Source organism: Vombatus ursinus, unplaced genomic scaffold (genome assembly GCF_900497805.2).
Source record: "Vombatus ursinus unplaced genomic scaffold, bare-nosed wombat genome assembly UNPS02014945.1, whole genome shotgun sequence".
Classification (NCBI taxonomy): Eukaryota; Metazoa; Chordata; class Mammalia; order Diprotodontia; family Vombatidae; genus Vombatus; species Vombatus ursinus.
In genome coordinates this window covers 24,048,487-24,065,702 of record NW_020954723.1, presented here as the reverse complement: position 1 = coordinate 24,065,702, position 17,216 = coordinate 24,048,487, and the positions used below count along the sequence as shown (strand labels likewise).

At 36.8% G+C, this 17,216-nt stretch overlaps 2 protein-coding genes across 9 annotated transcripts in view; one reads left to right on the top strand and one right to left on the bottom strand.

Moving 5' to 3' along the window:
• AREL1 (apoptosis resistant E3 ubiquitin protein ligase 1) overlaps window positions 1-6,538 on the bottom strand; it is a 60,912-nt gene extending 54,374 nt beyond the window's left edge. For all 8 annotated transcript variants that reach the window (XR_003567553.1, XR_003567554.1, XM_027844845.1 and 5 more), the window contains exon 1: window positions 6,424-6,538. The gene's annotated coding sequence lies outside the window, so the exon portion shown is untranslated. The remainder of the gene's footprint in view (window positions 1-6,423) is intronic.
• A 63-nt stretch (window positions 6,539-6,601) lies between these two features.
• On the top strand, window positions 6,602-16,970 carry FCF1 (FCF1 rRNA-processing protein). Its single transcript, XM_027844841.1, has 8 exons — window positions 6,602-6,689; window positions 6,953-7,020; window positions 8,419-8,490; window positions 10,912-11,060; window positions 14,530-14,602; window positions 15,310-15,397; window positions 15,744-15,838; window positions 16,735-16,970. The coding sequence occupies exons 1-8, from the start codon at window positions 6,687-6,689 to the stop codon at window positions 16,781-16,783; spliced, it is 597 nt and encodes a 198-aa protein (XP_027700642.1). The 5' UTR covers window positions 6,602-6,686; the 3' UTR covers window positions 16,784-16,970.
• Window positions 16,971-17,216: the final 246 nt, after the last annotated feature.

The following is a 17,216-nucleotide window of genomic DNA, read 5'->3' as shown; positions in this document are numbered from 1 at the left end:
CGTTGGAAGCAAGAGTAGGCAAATGAGAACAAAAACAGGAGTGGCACAGTTCTTTAAAATAATATCAGGAAGGTTAATGAAAAGAATGAAGTGACGCTTGTGATGAAAGCTAATAACAACAAAAAACATTTTTAATTATAATATAAAGAAGAGGAAGATGAAGGGAGGAGCAGAATTGCTGCTTCAGGTGGATGGGATAATGAAGATGGATGATTTGAGAGAGGGTAGAGTTATTTATTGAACTGTGTGACCCTGGACAGTTTACTGTATCTCTCTATGCCTCTGTGTTCTATTAAAAAAACTATAAAACTGAAATATTTATATATTTGCATTATCTATTTCATGGGTAGTTGTAGAGGGAAACACTATGAAAATCTTAAAGCACTATATAAGTGTTGTTAGCATTATTATTACCTAAATTCTTCTTTCTGTTTTCTCTACAAAGAATGATCTAACTGACAAAGAAAGAAATGGCTAACAGGAAACTGAAATCTCATATAAGTGGGTTTACACTAAAAAAATATTTAGTTGTCTTCAACAAGTTCAAGTCACTAAACCCTAATAAATTATCCCTAGTATACTAATAACCTATTAATGTGACTTCTGTGCTTCAGTTACTAATCTTTGAAAATCATGGAGACCAAAAGAAGTTCCTCATGATGGAAGCCAGGAAAATGTACTTATTTTCAAAATCTGGGAGAAGGTTATAAACTATAGGTCACTGAGCTTGATGTTAATTCCTGGCAAAATTACTAAACCACATTATTAAAAGGATTGTTTGTGAGCACTTGGGGAGGCAAGCAGTAATCACTTCAAACCAACGAATCATGCCACATTAACCTTATTTCCTTTCTGGATAGGCTGCTAAATGGATAGATTAAGGGAATGCCATGACAAGAGTATATTTGGATTTTAGCAATGCATTTAACAAATGGTGGACAAAATGAAAAGACATATATCGGATAATATTTTTGGCCCAAAACTGTGATTTCATTGTTCTAGATTACTGCAAGGGAGGAAACTTCCTCTATCAAAGCATATTAGCAACTGATCTGAAATTTGAAGTCTTAGAAAGCTTCCTGGAACACTGAGAAGTTAAATGAACTGCCCAGATCACACAGCCAGGATGCCTTAGCAACAGAATTTGAACCCAGATACTTCCTAACTCGGAAGCCAAAAGTTCATATGGAAAGGATCACAAACTCAATTATAACATCACAATCAAGAAGCTAATACAATCTTGGACAACATTAAGAAGCCCTGACCAGATCAGAAATCGTAGGAAACTAATTTTGGCAGGAACACTGAAAAGTTGGAACACGTTCAGAAAAGGGGGCATGAGATAAACTTTGCCCAAGGTTGACTGGCTGAAAGAACTAAGAATGTTTAGCTTAAAGACTTGGGGGGGAAAGGGGAGAAGATATCAGTTTCCAAACTTAGAGGTACATAAACAGATAAGTTGTATCAGCTTGGTCTCAGGGAGCATAAATAAGGTCAATGGGTCCATGTTACATGGGGAAGGAGGGCAAATTTCAGCTCAATATGAGAGAAAATGTCCTAGCAATTAGAGGTATCCCAAAACAGAACAGGCTGCCTTGTAAGCGCTTTGGTTTCCCATCTCTGGAGATCTTCTAGAAGAAGCTGGATGAGTCATCACTTGATGGGTTTATTGTGCAGAGTGTGTTCCTGCTTCAAATAAAGATAAGTTGGACTAGACAAACTCTGACCTCTGAGGGTTCCCTTCCAACTTTGACATTTATATTTCTGTAATCTAAAAAAAGATGAGGCCAAGTTTAATTTCCAAATGGAACACTATAAAGTATTTAAGATTGCAAAATTATATGTCCTTGTTTAAGTCAGTTACACGAAGAAAAGGATCTTTAATTACATGGACTTATAACAAATTAAAACAATTTTTCTAATTCTTGTTTTTTAAAAAGTCTCCTAGAGCAAAGTTTTTTCACATTTTCCACTGCATTCTAACAGGAAAATACGGTCACAGTACAAGTGCATCATTTGTGAGGCCTTTCCTACTTTTGTCTCCTACCCCTCATGCCTTCCTTCTGAGATTTCACTTATACTGTACATATCTCGTATTATCTAGTTTTTTCATGTTGCTGCCCCATGAAAACGGGAGCAGAGTAGAGACCTTCTTTTTTTTTTGCCTTTGTCACATCCCCATCACTTAGCTCAATGCCTTACACACAGTAAGCACTTAACAAATATTTGCTGACCAAATGACTGTCTCCTCCGGACCCCACAGAACCCACATGAGGTTGGAATCTAAGGTTTGAAAACCTATGCAAAAAAGGCAGTGTGTTAAAAGAGAATAGAGACCCAGACTTGGAATCAGAAAGACCTAGGTTCGAATCCCTGAGCAAGACACTTAACCTTTCAACGTCCTCAGACAATTTTTAAAGAAAGCTGCAGAGCAAATGCCAGTTCCCCATAGGTAAAGGAAGTTTCTTCTCCTGGAGTTCCCTACAGTGATTAAATAAATCACGGATTAAGAACTCTCTGAATCTCATCTAAAAAAAAGTCACTAATGAAGGACCCGTAATGAATGCAGAAGATTGATGATGAAGCAAGCATGTTGCCTTCCCACTGCTTCCCTGAGAGGTAATAGACTAGAGAGACAGAAAGAAACACAGCCAACGCATTGATTTGTGTTGACTATACTTATTGGCTACAAGGGACGGCTAGACGGCTCAATGGATAAAGTGCTGGGCCTGAAGTCAGGAAGACTGAGTTCAAATCCAGCCTCAGTCACTTACTAGCTGTAGGACCCTGGGCAAGTCACTTAACCTCAGTCTGCCTTAATCCACTGGAGACGGAAATGGCAAGTGACTCCAGTGTCTTTGCCAAGAAAATTCCATGAACAGTACAGGGTCACAAAGAGTCAGACACAACTGAACAACAACAACTGGCTATGAGGGAGGACTTCTATTTGGGGAGGAGCTGATGAATGAGAGTGATTCAAAAAAAAGGGGAAAAAAAAATCAAAGAAACATTAAAAAATACATCAAAGAGAGCAGAAAGAAGTTCAGGACAGACAAGCAGGGGAGTTTTGTATGATAAATTTAACAAATACTTTTTAAAACTGTATATAACAGATGTTTAAAATTTCATATAAAAAACCATAAAGGTTCTATTTCAAAAGTTTGAAAATAAGTAAGTAAATAGTGTCACAAGTCCAATATCTCATTTCTTTATTAAGTTAGAGAAACAAGGAAAGCTCTGTGAAAACTAAACCTAAGCTAATTCATAGCCCAAACCATTTGAAATGCAAAATGATGTTACCTCACAAAAAAGAATCCTTGATAAAGCCATAAAATTTGACCTAGCATGACGATGTTCAATAAATGTTTTTTAAATTACAGTACTATGATTTGAATTAATATCCAGAGAGATATGGATGTCAATTATTCCAATATGTAAAACCAAAAATAGTTGACTACCAAATGAACATCAGGAGAACCTGTGTGAATAAATGTCTCTAGAAGCACTTCTATAATCTTTTCAGTGATAAAATTCAGCATCTAAATTAAAATTTGATGCCTCTAAAAAAAATTAAGTACAGGGTCTTTTTAAACCCCTACTTTAACATAAAGACAAGCGTCTTGTTACTTGAATTTGACTTAAAAAGCAGCACTGTAAAACTACAATAACAGTTAAAAACAAAAACATAGAGAAAATAACAACAAATCAACAAAATCCTTTTTTCAAACAGAAACAACAAGAGACAATTGGGTGCTTCTTGCTTCAATCTACATGACAAAGAACCATTCTCTCAAATTTCCCTATAAAACATTTCAATATAAAGAATTCCAGAGCAAAACATTTATTATCTAGCATGCTAGTATCTGTAGGTAAACAACTAAAAAACAATAATCTACACCTATTAACTGTCAACTGAAAATAGTAAAAAACAGACACACGCCACTAAAAGAATCTTCGAACTAAAAAGGAAAAGAACAAAATGGTGACATTCCAGAAAAAGTCTTTGAATTAATTAACTCATTTCCATGGTAATTATAGCAGAAGGAGCTCACTTATAATTCTTTGGCTCCAAAATATCAAGAAGTGCCCATGCAAATTTCTCTTACCTATAAAAAAAATTTATAAGATAAACACTAATGGCTGCAATAATGCTCAAATTAGTCCTTAGTACAATTTAGTCCAATTACTAGATGGAGTCAAGTCTGAGCTTCAGTGATTTCAGGCTGTGGATCAAATGTGAATAGGAATTCTTTCTTTAGTACTATAAATAACACTATATAGCCTTTTCTTATAACTTCTGCACAGCATTAAGTTATTTCTTCTACTCATCAGCGTACAAAGAAGTCTAAGTAGTTTTTGATCCTACCTCACCCAAAACAACACAGCCCTTCTCCAAAGCATACATACAGCCTCTATATATGCCTCTCCTGCATGGTAACAGTATCAGGTCTCAATAGAGAAAAACAAATATTTTTCAAAGAATGAGTCATGACCTGCTTACTATGGTTCAATCATTGCCAGAAATTTCTCTATAAAGTAAAAGCAAATAAGAACCTTCTGAGAAAGAAAAAAAATGCATAAAAGATGACTATACTTTAAAAATTTTCCAGGAATTCTAAATTTCAGGACACAAACTCTAAATCACGATCTTTTTGGTCCTAATCTGATTTCAACACAATTTCTAACTAACCAGACAAAGAGTCTGAGTCCTAACAGATTGGTGTTTTTGAAGAAGGGAAGAAGTTGCATTCATCAAACTACAGGTCACTGACCTTGACATAGATTGACATAGATTGATAAAATTCTAAAGCAAATAATTAAAGCAAAGGTTCATGAGTGCTTAGATCACCACAATACAAAAGACCAAAAGATTCAGCTAAAAGCGTTATTTACCAGTCAGAAGCTCCACTTCTTTATAAGAGAAGTAAAAACCAAAAAACTATTACCTGCCAAAGCCCCATCCACGGCTTTCACTCACATCTGGGTGAAAAGCTATATTCCGGCATTGCATAAGTCAGAATTAAACAGGAGCCAAGACCTGGAGATGCTTTGATAACTAAATTATTGCAACCTTAAATCATTTGTGTTACTCAACGGAGTCAGATATGAATAACAATGCCCTCCAAAAATGTGTAAATACAATGGAGAAAAATGAGGCAGCATAGCACAGTAAAAAGAGCATGAATTTAAAAGTCCTGAGCTTTAGTCCTCATCCCTACACTGACAAACTGTCAGACCTCTGTTAAGTCAAGGACTCACTAAGCCTCCATTTCTTCATTTGTAAAATGGGAATAATGTTGACACTATTTACCTAATAGAGCTGTGATGATCAAATGAGATCATTTATTTATTCAAGGATTTTTTAAAAGTATCTCTTATGAGAAATGCACCATCCTAACATAAGTGCTTTATAGCAGAAAGTCACACTGTTCAAAATTTCTTCCAAAGTCTAGAAAGAATTAAGTTTGGGACTATTACTACAGAATAACCATCTCTATCAAAATCACACATGGATCAACATATGTCTGCGTTTTTTACAACCTGAATATTTAATCAAATTATTCAATCAATTTAATTGATTTTTTGGCAGTTCCCACCAGGATGCTAGATAAATAATGATATTCATGTATGTGTATATAAACACATGGCTATACATCCACATATATATACATACATATTCATATATGGGAAGCTAATTATATATACATTTTACACACGTGTATATCTACATATACATACTAGTTATATAACAGGATATATACATATAGGATGCTAGATATTATGCATATACACATATGTATACATATTTCCTAGGTATATATTGTATCCTAGGATACTATAGGATATGTACATATAAATACACACGCATGTACACATACATGTATGTGTATGCACATACACATATTGCTAGCTATATACAGGAATATACTTATAGGATGCAAACTATAGGAAGGAAGCTAAAAGTTCAAATTATTTTCAGCACGTGCATCTAGAATACAGATGCACTCACATAAGATTTCTCCCTCAAAGGTAAAAGCTCTAAAGCTGTTTTTCTAGCTTGTACTTGCTTTATTTTAATCACCACCAAGGCCCTCGCCCAACAACTTCCACAACTGTCTGATATACAAAGGCTGTACTGCCCAGAATATACATACACCTAAGCCCTGATTCTCCTTCATGGGACAGCGCGTTACAGAACACAAGGCACTCATCTGTCTAATGAATGGGCGAATCAATCAATCTACCCACGTCCTGCAACCCGAGACAAATAAGGGGGCTTCCGCCTGTGAGGCGAAGGGCATTTCGGGGTCCCGACCAGCAGGTGCCACCGGGCCAACCTCCCCGCGACCCCGGGCTCGGTAGGGGACCCTGGACTGAGCCAGCAGCCGGAAGGGGTTCCCAGCCGTAGAAAAGAGACGTTACCCAGAGCGGGGACTGCAGCGACACCAGGTCCCCACCCCACTGCCTTGGGGGGTGCCAGCACCGAGTCCCCCGGACCGGCCGCCAACCCGCCGGAGACCTCGGTCCCCGGTCCCGTTACCGGTGCGGCTTGAGAAGCTCTTCCGTCTCCCAGGGAATGGACAGCACTTCCGGTTCCGGGGTTTCGTGTTGCCGGAAGTCGAGGAGATTGACGCAGAAAGTGTGGGCCGCTCTTCAGATCTCGGAGTGTGAAGGCTTCTAGTAACATGGTAGGAAAGTGGGAAGGGAAGGGATTGAGGAGGACTGCACTTTTCTTCACCGGAGAATAAACAAGTTGACGGAGGCGGGAGGAGCCCTTGTCGGTTGAATTCTCGAGCCGGGTTCTCGTCGGCTTCGCGCCGGACTTATCCGCCAGGAGCCGGGGTGGGGTGGGGGGAGTCTTGGGTAGACTCCAAGTATTTGGTGAAGGCCATCGGGGGAAATATCGGGACGGAGCTGAGAATTTTAACTCAAAGGTGTCTATTATTTTCAGGGGAAGCAAAAGAAAGCGAGGAAATACGCGACCATGAAGCGAATGCTTAGTTTACGAGATGAGAGATTGTGAGTGGCCTAAATCAGCTACTGTCCTAAAGCAGATGCTGGTAGAGGAGAGTCGTAATTTGCTTGCAGAGGTTTGGTCCCCGGATTCCTGGTTAGGTGTTTCTTGTTTTGAAATATGACTTAAATTTAAAGAAACCTCCTCTGAATTTTTTTGGGGGGGGAGAGAAAATGCGGATCTGAAAGTAAACTTTAATTTTTAAAAAGCTTCTCTTTAGGAGAATTATTCTATGTAGGCTTGCTTGTCATGCAGCTGATCTCAAGTAATTGGTTATAATTAGTTCCCAAAAGAAATAATTTTTGACATTCTTGTAGCTTCATTTCAGTTACTAAACTCAGCATCGTTTTGGAACATTTATCATATTATAGATAGGCAGTATGGCAGAGTAGATAGAGGACTGGCCTTGGAGTCTAGAATACCTGACTGGGTTCAAGCTCTGCTGCAAGACCACGCCAGTAATTTATTTTGGGTCCTGAAGTTAATTATTTGGTACTGTTGCCAAAAACGGGTGTTTCCATGCATCTGTCACAAAAAAGTTTTAAAACAAGCATGGGAAGAATGACAGTTAAGACGAGTGGATAGAGAATGGGAAGAGAGGCTGGGATGGGGTATAGCTTACACTTAGGCAACCAAGAGTTTGGGGGATTGGGAGAAAAAGAAATTAGGTGAGCTGAGTAGTGCATATTTTGTTAAATTGTTGTACTCTTAGAATAGCATGCTGTTCCGGAAAATGTGCCATTAACAGTATTGGGGAAGAACTTTTCCCTTTCCTTGTATTTATCAGGCCATACTAACTCTTAATACATTTGTTCTTATTTGGACAAATGTTTGGCTCATACACTTTGTTTATCCATGTGTGAACTAAAAATGTTGTATGTTTTAGATAAAAGAAGTGCCACATCCAAAATATACCTCTGACAGCATTAAGGGCTTTTTCTCTTCTATTCCTGCATTCATCAGCCAACACTAATTCTAACCCATTTAGTCTTGTAAAGTTTGGGGAAGTGTTTGATGTGATAATTCATCACCTAGATGTAGATTTTAATCCTTGATAAAGAAGCTATTGACTGAGAGATAAAATTATTTATTTCTTTGTGAGCCACAATTACATAGTGTTTAACCAGGCATTACTTAAAAATTCTACGTGTTTTTAATCTCAGGATATTAAGATATCTCCTTAGGCTAATCTCCTGACATCTAGTATGTCACTAGGGCATCTCTCACTGCAGCCTTCAGGGAATTGATTTTACTAATAGCAAAAGCCAAACAAAGTTAGATTACCTAAATCATTATTCTTATCCATTACTAAAAGTAATTAAGAGTTGGATGTACTTATATTTATTTAATAAAGACTTTTTTTACTATGATGTTATTCCTCAATTTATTTTTTACTTTATTAGAAAAGAAAAAGATCGATTAAAACCAAAAAAGAAAGAGAAGAAAGATCCCAGTGCTCTCAAAGAAAGAGAAGTGTAAGTGTTGAAGAAAATCCAGAATATTTTCCCATGTCCACCTCCACCCCTGCCCACCCTTTCCACCATGCCCTCTGCAACTGCTGTGTGTAGTTAACAAATTTCTCTTTTAAACCTCTTCCTCTCAGATTCCTTCCATTTTCTTGTACTTAGAGAATTGGCTTCTCCCAGGTGATAGTGCATTCCTAGCCATTTTCTCTATCACTTCCTGAACTTTCTTTCATATTCCTCTAACATACTGGTGAGCAGGAATATTCTTTGCTCCTCACTTGTAGTTCTAGATTAGTTTTACCACTATCAGTCCATTCAAGTTTATGTTGAGGTCCCCACATACCCTAGTTTTCCTAATCCCTCAATCCTCTTCCACTTCACTTCTGCTCCATACAGGGATGATCACACCCTTGATCTCTCCAACAAGTGTTTCACTTCAGTAATCAAAAACTCTCATCTCTTTATTATACCATATCTTTCTATCATTCCATTTCTCCCTATGCCACATCCCTCCTAAATCTGTTCTTTGTACCTCCAATCTTCCATCCTTCAGTATTCTCCCAGGCTTTCATCCTTGCTCTGACTTCACTTTCCCCCCTCCTCAATCTCCACACTACATTTAACTGATTCATACACTACTTTGTCCCAGATCCTGTTGACACCATTTTCCAAACCCTAATCTTGTATATTATGCCCAAAATCTACTTCATTCCTGCTCACATCCTGCTGAACAGATCTGGAGAAAGTCATGCAGTTGAGGTGACTGGTCCACTAAATATTTAAATTCTCTAATCTCAACTCAACCCTCCCCTTAGTGAGACAGTCCTTTTACTCCTTAGTAACTGGTTCAGTATTCCACTCAGGATAGAGGTTGTTCCAGGCTTTCTCTTTCCTCTTCAAGCCTCTTTCATTATTCCCTTCCTGTCTTTATTGAGGATGTCACTTCATATTTTATTGAGAAAATGAAAGACCTTTTGCCGTAAGCTGCCTCTTCTCCCTTTCTCTGTATCTGCAACTGCTTGATATCATCCTTTAATCTCACCTGTATGCCACTTCTGATGAAAAAGTGATTCCTGTCATCAAGGCCAGCCCTTCTTCATGTTCCCTTGATCTCACCCCCTCCCATCTTTTCAAATAGATTTCCTCCACAATCATCCCTTCCATTCCTGCTGTTCACAAATGCATCCAAGTCGCCTTTACTTACAGAAATCCTCTTTTACTCTACCACCCTCTCAAGCAAATATCTCTCCTCCCTTTCATAGTCAACCTCTTAGAAAAAAGCTGTGTATCCCCATTGCCTCTAATTTCCCTTACTTTTCTGAATCTTTTTCAGTGTGGCTTCTAATTAAACTGCTGTCTCCAAAGTTATCTGTGATCTCTTATTTGCCAGGTCTAATGGCCTTTTCCCAGTCCTCATCTTTCTGGATTTCTCAGCTATATTTGATATTCTTAACTTTCCTCTCTAAGTTTTTTATGATGCTGTTCTCTCTTTGTACTCTTCCTACCTATCTGATCACATCAGTCTCATTTGCTGGTTCGTTGACCCCCTAACAGTGTGTATACCCAAGACTGTTCTGAATCTTCTTCTGCATATACTCTTTCACTCGATGACCTCAGTAGCTCCCATGAGTTTAATTATCTCTATACAGATGACTCCCAAATACATAAGCTCCGGTCCTCTGCTTCCAATTCTTTATTGGGGTATTTGAAACTAGATGTCTCGTGATCTTCTCGAGGTTGGGATGTTAAAAACTGAACTCATTGTCTTTCCTCCAAAAACCCACCCTACTTTCCATTTTCCCTGTTTTTCTTATGATACCCAGACATCAATCTGAGCATTATCCTTGACTCCTTACTCATGTAGTCACTGATATCCCATCAGTTCCCAGATCTTGTCATTTCTACCACGATAATGTGTCTCACATCCATTCCTTTCTCTTTACTCACCTGGCCACCACCCTACTTCAGGCCTTCATCACCTGTTGCCTGTGTAATAGCTTTTTCCTTGGTCTCTCTGCCTCAAATCTTGTCCCATTCTGGTCCATCTTCCTCACAGTTGCCAAAGTGATTTTCCTGAAGTGCAGGTCTGCCCTTGTCACTCCCCCAGTGACTCCCTGTAGCATCTGGCATCCGACATAAGATCCTCATCAAGCCCTTCACAACCTGGCTTTCAGCTGACCTCTCCTTCCTCATCATTGCCCAGCATTCCATGTGCTATCTAAAGTCTTTCTCTTTGTAGGAACAATAGGGAAAAGAAGTTAGGCCTCAGAGTCCCCTTCACTTTGTTAATGTGCTGCACTCTTCCTAGAACATGCCTCTTCGGAGTTTGGACTCCTTCTCTTAACTGTCAGAGGACTTTAGTTGTTGTCAAGTGTGTTGTTGGTACTGAGTAAAAATCATTTTAAATTAATTTATTCTCTTGTCTTTTAGTCCCCAGCACCCGTCCTGCTTGTTCTTCCAATATAACACACAGTTGGGACCCCCTTACTACATCTTGGTTGATACCAACTTTATCAACTTCTCCATCAAAGCCAAGTTGGACTTAGTGCAGTCAATGATGGATTGTCTATATGCCAAGTGTGAGTATTGTCCTTGGAATAAGACTTTTTCTATAACAAATTAATCAGTGAGCACTTACTAAAACATTTACTATGTGCCAAATACTGGGAATACAAAGACAAAAATGAAACAAGTCTCTGCTGTAAAATATGTTAAGTTCTATTTACCTAAAACGGTTGTGAAGTGAGAAATTCTCATTAACCTAAGAGCTTATGTCTATATTTACTTACTGTGGCGACTATCAGTTTTCATGGAATTGGAATACAGGAAAAGCACTTAATCCAGAAGTATCTGGATATAACTTCTTTTTCCAGAAGTTGCTTCAGAATTAACAAGTGCCTCTAAAGGCCACAAGTTGTACAGGCAGGCCTGCTCTAGAGCTTCAAATATCAGTGTATAATATTTTATAAATTCTATTGAGCTTTTAAATTTGGAAATAATTGAATTTTCAGTATGCCATAAGTCAGTTCTCTCTTCTTTTCAATAAGGAATGGACCTCATTTCATACTACTTATATAGTAAGTGTTTATTGATCGATATACCATGTACTTCATTGGCTCCACAGATCATGGCAAGTAATCCTACCACCAGTACTGATTGCAACCCATCTATACTTTATCAGTGTGATTCATCCTTTAATTTCACAAATTCTTCATATAGGATCTGCCTTATGCTTGAAGGCCTTCTTTCAACGTTTCATAAATATCGATCTGACACTTGAGCCATCTTCTTCCAGTGTTTTGCCCATATTTTCCGCTCAAACATCTCATGGAGAAGACCTATGCTATTTTTGTGCATAAGTTTTTATTGGTAATGTTGTCATGGTAAAAATGGCCTTGGATTTTTGTGGGGCATAAGCTCTGCCATGGCCTACTAAAAGTTAAACTTGCTTCAGTTATGGGCCTCACATGGCTCAGTGTTGAGTTATCACCAGAAAGTTTGATCAGCAGGATTTTTTTTTTTTTTTTTTGTCACAGAAATGCAGTGAAATGCTTTGTTACAGTATGAAGGTGTTGCTATCTGTGTCAGTAGAGGGTATACCCATATTGATGAAATCATGGATGTTCTTGAAGGACTGGTGTATGGAAATTATTGATATAATAAATAAAATGGATAACTATAGGGAAGTTTCAGTTTTCTCATTAACCTTTGAGGATAATGTCATGGAGGGTGATTGTTATACCCTCCCATAGTTGTGCTTCTTTTAAAGTTCTCTTAATACCTTTGTTTTTTCGTACTATAGCAATTTCCTGCCTCATCATAACAAAAGCTGTTAAGCAAAACCGTCTAATGTATCAACCACTTTTGACAATTTGACACCACCACATTGCATAACTATAGTTCCCTACTTATACTGAGAGGAGAGAGATTGTTTCATCTTCTCTCTTTCTGGAACCAAGATTATTCATTATAATTAATCACAATTCAGCTGATTTTTTTGGTTTTAATTTGCATTTTGTAGTAATTGTCTATGTTATACTAGTTCTGTTCATTTTACTCTATATGAGTTCTTATGTGTCTTTCTGTGTTTCTTTAGATTCCCCAAAATTATTTAACTATGCAATATTGTACTGTTAGATTCATATGCCACAATTTGGTGAACCATTTCCTTACTAATAGCTACCCATTTTTTGGATTTTTGTTTCTTTCGGGATTTTTGTCATTACAAAAACAGTACTTTGAATATTTTGGTGTATATATAGGGCCAGCCTTTTCTGTCATTAACCATCATGAAACATGCCCAGTCATGAGATTACCGTTCTGTCAAAGGATTGGAATGGTTCAGAGACTTTTCTCCTACAATTCCAAATTGTTTTCCAAAATGGTTAGACCATTTTACAACTTCACCAACAGTATTTTAATGTGCCTGGCCTCTTTCAGCCCCTCCAGCATTAACTATTTATGTCTTCTATCATCTTTGCCACTTTGAGGAGTATAAGATATGTCAGAATTGTTTTAATTTGTATTTCTCTTATTGTTAATGATTTGGAGCATTCTTTCATCTCTTGATAGTTTGCAATTCTTGCGAAAACTGTTCACATTCTTTGAATGCTTATCTTTTCAGAATAGCTCTTGAACTTATATATTTATGCCAATATGTCTTGATATAGATTCGATATCAGGCTTTTATCAGATATTTGATACAAAGGTATTTTTCCTACTTCAATTTTTTGTATTCTAGCCGTATTGATTTTGTTCATATAAATGTTGTTTTGGTTTAGATTTTATGTTATTGAAAGTGTTTTCTCTTTTATGATCACCTCTATTCCTTGTTTTGTTAAGAATTCTCCTCCTAACATGAAACAATATACTTGTACTCCATTGATGTGTTAGTTTTTTTTTTTTTTTTTTTTTAGGCGATTGGGGTTAAGTGACTTGCCCAGGGTCACACAGCTAGTGTCAAGTGTTTGGTCTGAGCCGGACTTGAACTCAGGTCCTCCTGACTTAAGGGCTGGTGCTGTATCCACTGCGCCACCTAGCTGCCCCGATGAGTTAGTTTTGATGAACTGCTTTTTTTTTTTCCCCTCTTTTATTTTTTGTTAAAAGAGATAATTAACTGGGTAGAGGATGGAAGAGGAATATATTCAGAAAGATAATGTAAAAACAAAAAATGTCAAAAAAAAATTTTTTAAAGAATTCTAATCATGTATCTGAAAGTGCCACCTGCCCCTCTATTTTGTTGCATTTGGAGTTTATTGTGGTATATGGCATAAGATGCTATTCTAAATGTAATTTTTACCACAACATTTTCCTGCCTTCTCAGTTTTTGTTGAATTAGGAGTTCTTTCCCAAGAGGTTTGTGTTATTGGATTTATTGAATATTGGGCCACCATATTTGATTGCTTCTAGATTTAATTTGTCACTCTAGTCTATTCCACTGATCTACTTTTCTCTTTTTTCAACAATACCAAAAAGTTATAATGATTATTGTTTTATAATATAGTTATTAACCTTGAGATTTTAGATCTCTGTTCCTCTTAACCTAGAATCTATTGAACTTGATAACTATTTTAATGTAATTGATTTCTTTTGTACTGCTGTGTACTTTATGCATTTAAAAACAGAATTCAGGGCAGGAGTCCATAGATTTCATCAACCTGCCAGAGAGGTGCATGGCACAATTAAGGTTAAGCACCCTTGCTCTAAATGAATTTTCTTACTATTTTTGTCTAATTCTGTAAAGTAACCCCTTGGTAGTTTGTTCTAGTTGAAACTTATAAGGTAGTTTTAACATTTTTATTGTATTGCCATTGACTAACTGTGAACAGGGTTGATGCTGATGATTTCAGTGCACGCATTTTATAACCAGCTGCTTTACTGAAATTGTTAATCATCCCAGTTTCTTTGCCAATTCTTTGGAGGTTTTCTAAATAAACCACAATATCATCTGAAAGTCGGGTTAATTTTGTCTCTTAGAACATACCATAAACAAAGTGATACAGGTTTCTTCACAGGTATGAATCATAATTTTTTTTTAATTACATATAGGCATTCCCTGCATAACTGACTGTGTAATGGCTGAAATTGAAAAACTGGGACAGAAGTATCGAGTAGCCCTGAGGTAGGGACATATTGGGGATTCCTTTGGTCCCATTTCATTTATTTACTGTCCTAAATTTTCTCATCTTTTAACTTAGTTAAAATTCATGTAAACCTAATCACCTCTAGAGTTGCAGTTGAGAATTCAAAGCTCTAAACTCATTAGCTAGGATTTCTTGGTTAATTTATTCATGTTTTTGAACAACTTTTAAAACGTTATCTCCATTTTCAGTTAGAGGTAACATTTTAAGCTTTCTGTTCTCTTAAATTATATTATTATGTAGGAACCCTTGACTTAACAGAATTTCAGTTAATAATTTAATAATTTAAGTTTAGTTTAAGGGAAAGCCCCCCACCCTTAGTTTTCCATTATTTACTGCAATAAAAAGTGATGCTATGAATATTTTGTGTGTTTAGGTCTTTTACCTCCTTATTTTATACCTGTCAAGTATAATAACCTTACAGGTGGTCTCACTGGATCAAAGGATACGCACAATTTAGTAACTTTGGGGACATAGTTCCAAATTGCTTTCCAGAATGGCATAGTCTAGCCTGTTCTTAACAGGATTGTCATCTATGCCTTTATTCAAGTCATTGATAGAACTGAACTATGTAAGGAAATACTGACATTAATATCTCCTTATGAATTCTGTTGTGAATCCGTTGCTTGAAAAACGTAGTGACTGGATCGCATAGACACAGCTCTGAATTCAAGTTTTATATCCTCAGGATTGCCAAGGACCCACGCTTTGAACGCTTGCCGTGCTCACACAGAGGAACATATGCAGATGATTGCTTAGTCCAGAGGGTCACTCAGGTATCATTTTGAGTGGTCTACTTTGTGTTTAGCCTAGAAAAAGTTGCTTGATAATTGGTGAGCTATGTTCTCCATGTAGCCAAAAAAAATCCACAGATCCTGGGGGGATATCACATGGAACCTATTCATAAGCAAGTGAGAATATTTCTTCCTGAGGAAAAAAGGAAAGAGAGACAATGGCTACTAACATTAGTCTCTTGAAGAGTGACTGATTCTTTCATCCAGAAATCTACTTATTTTATGCGTTAGGTTGTTTTGGTAGCCTTTCTCATTAGTATTATGCTATGTAAGCTATCCAGTGGTATGTGTATATTATAGATAACCTCAGCCCCTGTCCCTCTTGCAGCATAAGTGTTACATTGTGGCTACAGTTGATCGAGACCTTAAACGAAGAATCCGGAAGATCCCTGGAGTTCCTATCATGTACATTTCTAATCATAGGTGAGACATGTCTGAAGGTGATGATGATAAGAATATTGTCATTCAAGTTAGTTTAAAAGTATTCATCATTTTTTATGCCCTTTCAGGTATGTTTATTCATTTAAAGATGAGGTGAAGATGCAAGATCTTACAGATTGCTCTATGTCAAATATTTAAATAGTTAAATATCAGAAGAGGAAAAAAGATGCTTTTACTTTTCCAGAATTTTTTAAGTCCATCCCCAGATCTGACTTGTTTTCCTCTTTTTCTTTACTGTGGACTCTCTGCCTAAACAAAGTTAGTACACTGTACTGCAAATTCCTCAGCATTTCTTTCTTTTTTTAATAACATTTTACTTTTTCCAATTATATATAAAGACAATTTTTGACATTCATTTTTTATAAAGTTTTGAGTCCTAAATTTTCTCCCCCCTTTCCCTACTCTCTAAGAAAGTAAGCAATTTGGTATAGGTTATATATGTACAATCACATAAAACATATTTTCATATTAGGTTGTGAAAGAAGAAATAACAAAAGGAAAACACAAAAAAAAAGTTAAGTGAAAATAGTATGCTTCAATCTGTATTCAGACTCCATCAGTTCCTTCTCTGGATGTGCATAGAATTTTCCATCATGAGTCTTTTAGAATTGTCTTGGTTCATTGTATTGCTGAGAAGAGCTAAGTCAATCATAGTTGATCATCACACAATGTTGCTGTTACTGTATACAATGTTCTTCAGCATTTCTTTCAGTGCCTGAATAATTCTAGATTCTAAGATGAATTTTATACCCTTTTTTGTTGCTTGCTGCAAGGCCAAGGAGAGAATGCCAGAGTTAGTTAATACAAAGCAAAATAAAGGCCATTGAATAGGTTTTTCAAGCTTTCTGAACAGTGTATTAATTCTTTGTTATGAATAGGTATAACATCGAGAGAATGCCGGATGATTATGGAGCCCCTCGATTGTAACATCAAGAGACTGAACTTCTGTGATGGCAGTCTACAAAACACCATTCTAGTCCATTACTTGTCGTATTGTATAAAATGGGGTTATAGAGATTTACTTTTTTGTCCTGTTCTGAAATGATTTTTGTATCTTAATGAAAAACTCATTTAATTTATACATAAATCACTTCTGTCCAGTCATTTCTATAGACTCAATTTTTCCTATTGTCTCATTTCTTCTTCATTGCTGGGTAAAGGGCTTTAAATAAATATTTCCATGGGCTTTCTTCCCTTGCCTCTCCTGAAGCTGATGCTACGGACAACTTTATTATATTGGGAATAAACATAAATGAGGAAAATATTGAAGCTGTCACTAGATATAAAAAATATTTCTTAAAGAATGTGCTGCCAGATATCTTAGGACATAAATTTCAAAATCTTAAGTAGTAGTTTCTAA

Bases quoted from the DNA above. Each gene is read 5' to 3' on its own strand.
- FCF1 (XM_027844841.1), top strand. The intron at 8,491-10,911 runs GTAAGTGTTGAA...CTTGTCTTTTAG, and splicing joins GCTCTCAAAGAAAGAGAAGT to TCCCCAGCACCCGTCCTGCT. The intron at 15,398-15,743 runs GTATCATTTTGA...TCCCTCTTGCAG, and splicing joins TAGTCCAGAGGGTCACTCAG to CATAAGTGTTACATTGTGGC.